The sequence below is a fragment of the Cryptotermes secundus genome, unplaced genomic scaffold, assembly GCF_002891405.2.
Source record: "Cryptotermes secundus unplaced genomic scaffold, Csec_1.0 scaffold183, whole genome shotgun sequence".
Lineage (NCBI taxonomy): Eukaryota > Metazoa > Arthropoda > Insecta > Blattodea > Kalotermitidae > Cryptotermes > Cryptotermes secundus.
Genome location: NW_019729899.1, coordinates 1,244,851 through 1,254,581, shown reverse-complemented (window position 1 = coordinate 1,254,581; position 9,731 = coordinate 1,244,851). Strand labels below are relative to the sequence as shown.

General features: G+C 38.3%; 1 protein-coding gene across 2 annotated transcripts in view; it reads left to right on the top strand.

Annotated features, from left to right (window-relative positions):
• The first annotated feature begins 17 nt into the window (after positions 1-17).
• Positions 18-9,731, top strand: part of LOC111865735 (protein arginine N-methyltransferase 1) — a 14,811-nt gene continuing 5,097 nt past the window's right edge. The window contains exons 1-5 of one of the 2 annotated variants that reach the window (XM_023853989.2): positions 18-120; positions 3,390-3,740; positions 7,061-7,212; positions 8,511-8,714; positions 8,910-9,097. In XM_023853989.2, coding sequence (XP_023709757.1) covers positions 105-120; positions 3,390-3,740; positions 7,061-7,212; positions 8,511-8,714; positions 8,910-9,097 — 911 coding nt within the window. In that variant the 5' untranslated portion in view covers positions 18-104. Of the gene's footprint in view, positions 198-3,389; positions 3,741-7,060; positions 7,213-8,510; positions 8,715-8,909; positions 9,098-9,731 lie in introns of both variants that reach the window. The other variant, XM_023853990.2, reaches the window with a different exon arrangement.

The following is a 9,731-nucleotide window of genomic DNA, read 5'->3' as shown; positions in this document are numbered from 1 at the left end:
ACCACTTCTACCAACTTTACCATGACTACTTTTAACACTTTGGTTATAACAGGTGTTGCACAATTAAGTATTTTCGAGGCGTGTTTTGTTTCAAGTGAGGTGTGATGGCTGGTCGTGAAAGTATGTTATACGTCAAATAAATATAATTTATGATGTACAGCTGAATCTGGGATATCCCAATTTGTATTTAGTGTACAGTTAAGTGCTGTAATCATTTAATTTTTTTTATTCGCTTAGTGGGGTGTGGAGTCCAGCTGGATCCACTCAGTGGCCACTGATTGGCCTGTTGTACCTGTCCCGGGTGAATATGATGATGGAGAAGTTGGTGGAATAAAGATTGGCAGGGGGAAGCCGAAGTACTCGGAGAAAACCCACCCCAGCGCCACTTTGTCCACCACAAATCCCACTTGGCCACCGCGGTGGAAAACCAGCGATTAACCGCATGAGCTATGGCGCGGCCTGTCATTACCAAAACGCTTATATGCTAATTTTTTCATTGAATTTCAGGTTTCGAATTTGGGATATTACATCTAACCTGTATTTTTAAACTTGTCCGAATCACTATTTAAAAACATCACAGTTTGATTTAGAGTCGGTATAGCGATGGGCTGAGCAGCCCAGGTCCAATTCCCTGTAGTGCAAGATTTTACTCTTCTCCACAGGGTCCAGGCCAACTCTGGGGCTCCCCAAACTCCTATCCGGCAGGTACCTGGAGTAAAGTGGCAGGGGCTTGAAGCTGACTACTCACTTCCATCTAGTGAGGAGGTCAATAAAGGTGGAGCTATGCCTCCAGTTCCCAATATGTCTTCATGGCATAGTGCTTAACTGCTTAAGCACAGGGACAACTTTGCATTTTACAGTTTGAGTTACATACCAACAGGCCTGCAAGGAAAGGTTTCTAACCTGCATATACCTTAATATTACAGCTTATAAGTTTGCCCTAACGTGGACCACTTGAAACAGTAGTAATTTATTACTGCAAGTATCATTTTTAAAACAATTTATCAATTTTGTGATGTCTGAAGAGGTTTCGCTGCTTTATTCCTCCCATGTAATATGTCTAGTCCAGTGTAACTTCGTTGATTGTTTCCTCACTCAACTTGTTTAATACTTCTGTTTGTGGGGGGGGGGAGCTCAGATTCAGAAGATTAAGCAGATACACTTTATAGATTGTGGATGAGAAAGTCAGGTGCTATTTTACATATGTAATTTAAGGTTGATATACTGTTATTTATGCACTTTATGCTTTTGGGGATGTCCCAAAAGTTGTGTAAACTTGCATTCAACAGCAGAGATGTCTTGAATGCAGAATGAGCAGTTCTGCCTCTTACTAACACAGGTGGTGCAATACCTGTAGACACAACATGATTAATACTCTCTTCCAGCTCCAGCCGGAACCATCAAGAAAAAACAGTATTGTTTAGTGCCTAAGTTTCTGTATACAACCTCAAGAATAGTATAAAATGCCATTTGTGTTCGTTGTTTTTGTTGTTTAATTTCTCCATATTCACAGTTGCTTCTACCTGTTCTTCCAGTGTGTTGGATGATTTCAAGTGCTTTAAGAATTCCAGCAATTGGTGAAAGCCATTTTAAAGTCTCATGTTAATTTTCTAACATCTTGTCGATTTCTGCAAAGGCATAGAGAAGGGAAGTTTCTTTATAATGTCTAATAAAATTTTCACTCTTACCCTGCTTGTGCCATCCCATAACTCAGATACATCTTCCGTAAAAGTAACTGTTTATAAATCAGTATAATTGGATTGCTTGCCTCAGAAAATGTGTCATGTCATATCCCATAATCTTGCAAAAGGCCATGTTCCCTGCAAGATAACCGAAATGTTTTGCAGAGTTATCCATTGACCGTTTGCAGATACTCAAAACTTGTAGATACTGTAACTCTTGTAAGAAGCTTGTAGATATGATAGCATTCACTGTGTTGAGCACAACAGGTATGATACAACTTAACATATTTGATATATTTATGGGATTTAAAGGATTGAGAAATGGAATAAAAAGACATTACTTTAACTATCACTTCACTAATCTGGATTATTGCTCAATTCAGATGACCCTCCACAAGTTAATCCAAATTAGCAAGAGTTTACTGTAATTCAGCCATACATCCTTTGTCTGATTGGTTTTCAAGCTGTTGCTCTTGTTGCTTCACCTAAGTTGTAAATGTACAGTTCATATCCTGACTTACTTGCTTTGTTTGGATATAATATTGTGATGAAATGGCAAATCTGGCTGTGTATCCAGAAACAGCATGGACCATTTCCACGTGACAATTTAATCTCAGGTACCCTTGATGCAAACACCATTTCTATGTTGCACGTTCATATATGTTCTCTAAGTAAAATTTTTTATCTATTTCTCATGTGCTACCCATCTCATCCACCTTGATTTTATGAACCCAATGTATAATGAAGAGTACAAATTATGAAATTTATCATTATTGTAATATTATTACAATGTAATAACTCTAAATCTAACTGTACTCACATCCCTGGCACTTCCTCTTAGAGCCAGAATTTCTCCCATGCCCTTTGTACATATTACCATTAATATATGTCCTTTGCTTATGGTGAAAGGAAGTTTCACATGCATACAAAAGCACAGCAAAAAACGTTAAAGTTGTCTCTGTGCTTAATTAATTATGCACAATGCTGTAAAGGCATGAAGAAATGTAGGTATAGCTCCACCACTGATGACCTCAGCACTGGATGGAGGTGATCTAGCTGCTTTGCCCCCAAGGAAAGAGCCCCCAGAAACCATTGGATAGGAGGCTGGTTTGGCCTCAGAGCCGGTCTGGACATTATGGAGAAGAAAAGAATCTTGTCCTGCCAGAAATCGAACCCCAGCCATCCAGCCCATAGCCCTTCACTATACCAACTAAGCTATCCCGGCTCCCACAAAAGAACAAGTAATGTTGTAATTTATTACAGTAATATAAATTCTAACCTTTACACTTGTAGATGTGAGATAGAATGCAGACAATTCTGAAATGAATGGTAACAAGTGTCCACAGAATTTAATCTGCTCATAATTTGCCATAAATGTAATGCTGATTTATTGCAGTTGTTCCAAATATTTAAATTTTGACACATTTTTAAAGAACTTGTTACATACCTTTATATTATTTTTTTATCCTGCATTCAGGTAACAGGGCATCACATATACTTATTGTCCTCTGCATTTGCTTCTGGACAGTCTCCTGCTAATACTTAACAAAGCATTTATTTTTGTGTATGGTACCTCTTTCAAGCCAATAAATTTTCATAAGCATAAACTAGAAGCTGACATGTCCGATTAATTCATATCCTTCCTGGTAAACTGTACTCTCAAACTATACTAGAGTGTTTAACCTGATATGTAATATATTTCTTCAGGTGTTCCTGTTAGGTGTTACGGAAGTGATTCCTCAGATTCTGAAGATGATTGTGATTGGAAGGAATGTGATGTCAAAGAGGATGAAACAGAACACCCAGAATGTTTATTCTGTCCTCAAGTGTATGGATCAATGTCTGAAGTTATATCTCATTGTGCTGTAGATCATAGTTTTGATTTGGTGAAGCTGAAAAAGAGTTTTAATATGGACTGTTATGGTTATATAAAACTTGTGAATTACATTCGCACACATCATCCGGATGCCTCCCTAGTGATGAGTGCAATAGAACCAATATGGGAAAATGAAGAGTACCTGAAACCTGTGAAATCTGATGATCCATGGCTAATGTATGGTAAGTTGAAGAATGGCTTCATATATATGTTTAAGAGAAGAACAAAATCTGTATTTAATAACTTGTTTTTTTCCCCCCTTGAAATTGCCCTAATAATCACAGCAGTGTCTTTATACACTGGGAAGTATAGTGAAACCTTGCTAATTTGGAATTCACAATAATTCACATAAGTGGTTCCCCCTCCCCTCTGCATTACGACTTCCAGCAGCTGGAGTGAAATTAAAACAAAACCACATGGAACAAACTCATTAGCAATGGAGAACCGGAATTTGGTCTTGAAGGCATAGAAGAAGATTTTCATGGAACATTTGGAGCTGACCAAGTGATGTTCATGACTGGCTTAGTATGGATGAGCAGGACTTCGGATACCAAAATATCATGAAGAAGAAATTGCACAGCAAAATGAAGAGGATGAGGAAAATGGTAAAAAGCAGAAACATCTGCAGGTTTTCAAAAGTCAAACAAACCTTGAATTCCATCATCAATTTTGTGGATTGTAACCCACAATACAACAAATATTATCTAATGGTGCTGGAAATGAGGCAAGATGTATTAAAAGAACAGTACAAAATAGGAACACAAACCGACATAAGTTCATCTTTTAAACACAATCTCAATAATACTAGGTATATAGGCTACCTAAAATGTTTTCAAGACTGATGTAAAAACTTAAAGAGTTTTACATTTTATGACAAGTAAATTTATTTTATGATATGCAGTCTAAGTTTCAAAATAAAGTTTTATTTCCTAAAAGACACGTGAAGTCCATTGTATAACCTCATTGAACATAACATTTCTATGATTCGGACTTTCGCTGATTTGGACAAGGGTTCATTCCCAATTAGTCCAAATTAGTGATGTGTTAATTTCAGTAATGAATAAATAAATAATTTTACTATAATTGATAGGTAATACATTTTGCTTGCCAAACAGAAATTTAAAAGAAAAATACTATGGCATTCTCGTTCCCAAACCATATGAATCCTTTACTTTGGGGTATCATATTGTGATGTGTATACCCGTTGCTGGGCAACGACTCATTAAACACATCCCCACAACAACAAATATGCAGGCAACAATTGAATAACTTCCTTTTGCTATGCAGTGTGCTGTAAATACAACAGAGGAAGAGGTGTTTTCAGTGTAGTTTGCATATACCAATTGCTGGGCATGAATGTGTTTTCTGTGGATCCACATCGAGAATGTATAAGTGGTACAGAACAGAATCAAGTCAGTCCTGCTGTATGGAAGTGGGGTCAGATACCTCCACCGTAGCACTGTGAGGCATAGGAGGCGACGAAAATAGTACACAGTACTGGGGTACAACTAGGCCACCCTTTTCCTGGGGGATATAGATATGGAGACTGGCCCTCCAGGTTGGAGGAATCTCAAATCTGAGACAGTAGAATGTGGCCATGAATCCCGCAGGACTTGGACCTGAGAATGAGGAGGTGGTGAGGACCAGCAGCAATTGTAAATGACAGACCTATTCTCTCGTCAGAGAGGATGTTACACAAGGACTATATCCCCAAGTGTTCTGTTCGAAAATAAAATTACTAGTCGTGAGTCTCAAGGGCCTTATCGTCAAGACAAATTGATTTGCAGTAAACTGCCAAGTTGTAAAGTAACTCTGACTCTCTCTGCCTCAATTCATTTATAGAATGAGAATGGAGCAAGTCCTCGGCAATCAAGGAAGAGGACTGTGTAAGATTTGAGGCTTTCACGGCGGTGACTATGAAGAAAGTCTTCTGGGATTTGGCACCGTGTATATGTGGTGTTAACCGACGTTTCGGAGGAACGTATCGCCCCCATCTTCAGGGTTGAAGAAAAAGTATAAGTAAATCTGCAAGCGACAACACCGTGAGAAACACCACATATACACGGTGCCAAATCCCAGAAGACTGCTTTCTTCAAGGAAGAGGACTGTTCGGCCGAAAATTAATTGTGTTATTGTAATCGATTTTGATGAAGAGAGATTGTAAAAGAAGCTGTCAGTAATTCCAATTATCCAGTCCATAACCCGTTATAATTAGTCACAGAGCCATAAAGTCATGACAGTATATACATGGGAGCACAGTAACTCCTTGCATTAATTATTATATTATACCTTGAGGAAATGGAAACCTGGCTTCAGCAGAAAATTTTTCTGGGCCCTTGAGATTCCATTTAAGACAGGTTTTACTATATCATCATCATAAAGGTTTGTGCATGGAGGACACAAAATCAGTTCTGTGGTTCTAAAATTTTATGACAGTGTTGTAGTCTCATTGTTAAGGGGTTTTTTTTTTTGGACATTATCAGTAGCATAGTTGGTTGAGGCACTATGCTACAAGGCGGAAGGTCACGGAATCAAATCCCGATGAGGTCAATTTACCTAATCCTTCCAGCCGCACTGTGGCCCTGGGGTCGACTCAGCCTCTAACAGAAATGAGTACCAGGAATATTCTTTGGGGTAAAGGGGGGCCGGCATGTAGGGCTGACATCCTTGCTGTCATCTATGACCTGATTGTCTAGAAAATGTGGGAACCTTAGCATCTCACAACCCTATGGGCCTCCATGGCCTGTTACAGGGATACTTTTACATTATCCATGACTGATGTTTTCAAATTTAAAATTATAGAATGTCAACAATGGATGCTCAAAGAAAATAGTGTAACACCAAAGAATTTGTCTGTTGCATAATATTCCTCAGAATTAAAGTTTTTCTGATATTGAATACTGTATCAAAATTACACTGACTTATGTTCTAGTTAATCAGTTGTCAAGCAAAAATTTCCTGTAGCTGCATGTGAAAATTAAGAACATACACTGTAACCATGTAGCATAAAACATAATTTTTACATGTAAATAAGATTTTTTATTAATTTACAATTCAAAGTAATGTGCAGTGATGATGATATTACCTTAATTTACAGTGGCTCATTAAATAGTAACCCTTTCAGTCGACATTCTTCCACGGGTAACTGAAGAGTATTTTTGTCCCTCAATTTGTTGTACTTGTTTTTAAAAGAAATTGAAATAAAGAATTGCAGCTATGTAGGACAGACCTATAGCATCTGCATAGTCAATGACTACAGAAAAAATGAAAAAGGTTTGTCTCAAGACCGGAAAGACAGAAAACCTGCTTATTAACCATAAAAATAGTTGGTTTACATGAAATTACAGGTCACCACATGGGGCCATGGTGACCACACTTCAGAATCACTATTTTAATACTATTCACTGGTACTATAACTGTCTGTTGCCTATACTTCGATCTGGACCGAGAATCACTGGCTTCATTAATAATTTTGTACTATGTGTCTGCAATCCCTTTACAGATTTTGAGGACATTGAATTGCCTTCTTCAGTAACAGTTCCTGAAATTTCCAGTAGTACTAATTTTAATGTAACTGCAGAGGATGGACTTGTTACCCTGTCAGAGCAGCATTTTGCAGAGTTGCAACGGATGATTCAACACCTAACATTACAAGTAACAAATATTATTTCTGCTTTTGTTGGTAGTACAATGTAGTCCTGCACAAATTTCATATAAGTCTAGGAGCTACCTTCAGAAACTAATAACAAGAAGTTAGGGAAGAGCTCATCACCTACTTTCCTTTTATATGTCGTGGACTGCATAGACAGTGCCTCCAACAATTCATCATAGCTGCAGGAATATATTTACTGGGCCATTGCCTAGCAACGATAGGATAACCAGACTCTTCTTTAACATGACACAGACCATATAGAAAATGATGCATCCAGCAATTTTTCTATTGTTGCATGTATTTGTTGCCACAGGAACGTGCTTACCAAGCCATTGCCTAGCAACAGTAAGGAGGGATACACATACAGACAAGTGGACTGATGGGAGGGATTTATGAAGTATGTCATTGAGGGGCTCAGATACTATGATATACATACTAAGTTTCATAAAGATCGGTTCAGGCATTCAAAAGCAAGGTGATTGCATAAGCCAGCTTTTATTTTTTGAAAATAAGGGAAGTAGGCTATAAAACAAAATACCTCAGGTGAGAAATTCGCTTATTTTTTTAATGAGATGACAATTTAAATATTAGAATTAACAAAGCAGCTAGTTTCTAGCACGTGTGGGGAAAACCCAGTGCACCATTGCTAGGCTGTGGGAAGAGGAATTATAACAGGATGGACAAGTAAAAGGGATGAGAAACAGTTTGATGGAGAGCAGGAAGGGTGATAAAGGAAGGAAGGAAAGAAAGAAATGATTTTGCCTGTCATCATTGATGGGTCATGTGCTGGTAGTAATAGAAAGAAAACTTTAAGTAGCCTCATAAAAAAATGTAGGTGCCCAGCTTTTGGGATATTTAGACCTGGTATAATGGTTTTAGTTGTATAGTAAGATGACCTTTCACATAGTGGGGGGTGGAGTCCAGTTGGGTCCACTCGGCACAGCAGCCACTGATTGGCCTATTGTACCTGCCTCGGGTGTTTATGATGATGGAGAATTTGGTGGAATGAAGATTGGCAGGGGAAGCCAAAGTACTCGGAGAAAACCTACCCCACCACAAATCCCACTTGACCAGACCCGGGTTTGAATTCAGGCCGCCACAGTGGGAAGCCAGCAACTAACCGCTTGAGCTATGGCGCGGCCTAAGATGACCTTATATTACAGTATAATATAATATATAATTCTTGCCACTGCCAAGAATTGAACCCCAATTCCTCAACCATCCAGCCCATTCCCTAGTCACGAAACCAACTGAGCCATCCCGGCCCTTTCATATCCCCATTTGCTTATAAATGTTTCAGATAAGGGAGAAGGATTCTGAATTGAAAACAATGACGGAAAACGTAGAAAAAATGCGCCATATAACTCAAGAACTAGTGGCAGATGGAAGAAATGAGGCAGACTCAGCTTCACCTGCTCACTGTATCAAGGCCATTAAGATGGAATGTGATGAGGGATACTTTAACACATACTCTCACTTTGGCATTCATCATGAGATGTTGTCTGTAAGTTTGAAACCAGCTACTGTAACATAGTCAGGTTTGCCAATTTGTGTGCTGGGTGAATCAAATTCCATTATTTAAATTAAACTCTTTCATAAAATCACCATCTTCTGAATAATGATACCCTTTAAACATCAGTTCCCATTAAATGAATGAACAAAAGATATAAAAATGTGAACACTCCATGTTTGTTGTTAGGACCATGTTCGAACATCAAGCTATAGAGATGCCCTTCTTCACAACACTGCACTCTGGAAGGACAAAACAGTTTTGGATCTAGGCTGTGGGACCGGAATTCTGTCAATGTTTGCAGCTTCAGCCGGTGCTCAGAAAGTAATAGCCATTGATCAGTCAGATATCATTTACCATGCTATGGACATAGCCAGGTAATTAAGGCTGCAGTTAAGTTCTTCTTTCTGCATTTGATTGTGTGATTTTCTTGGTTCAATATGTAAAACAAACTGTCACTTTATCTGTTAACAATTGTGTACAGTGAAACCTCCATTTCAAGTGTCATTTTGGTTTACCAGACAAAAACGGAGGAAATTTCACACTGAAATTATTGACTTTGGATCATTGAAATTCAACCCTAAATGACGGAAAACCTTAACGCTTATCCTACGGGCATTTAAATTCCGGTAAAGGCAGCCGTACGGAATATATTTAAATACCCGCGATTAGAAATCCGTAAAAACTGTAGTGACTTACTAAATTTGCTCCTATTTCTGCAATTTCTGTGATAAACGAACGAAATAAACGCCGTTTTTTTCTCGAAAGAATATAGAATCAGATATTGTAAATTACAGATTGTATGAAACATGTTAAAATTTTTGCACTGACTCCAAAGAAGAAATTTCCCAGTTTCTTGTTTCTGTGCAAGAATCCATACGTTATGGATACCCCTGAATGCAAGTTGCCTGATGAGGACACTTGTGGAAGTCACGGTAATACAACGGATGTTGTGTCTAGAGTTTATCTTAGGCTAAATGACGTACTACTACTAGAATGTGGACGGTGGAC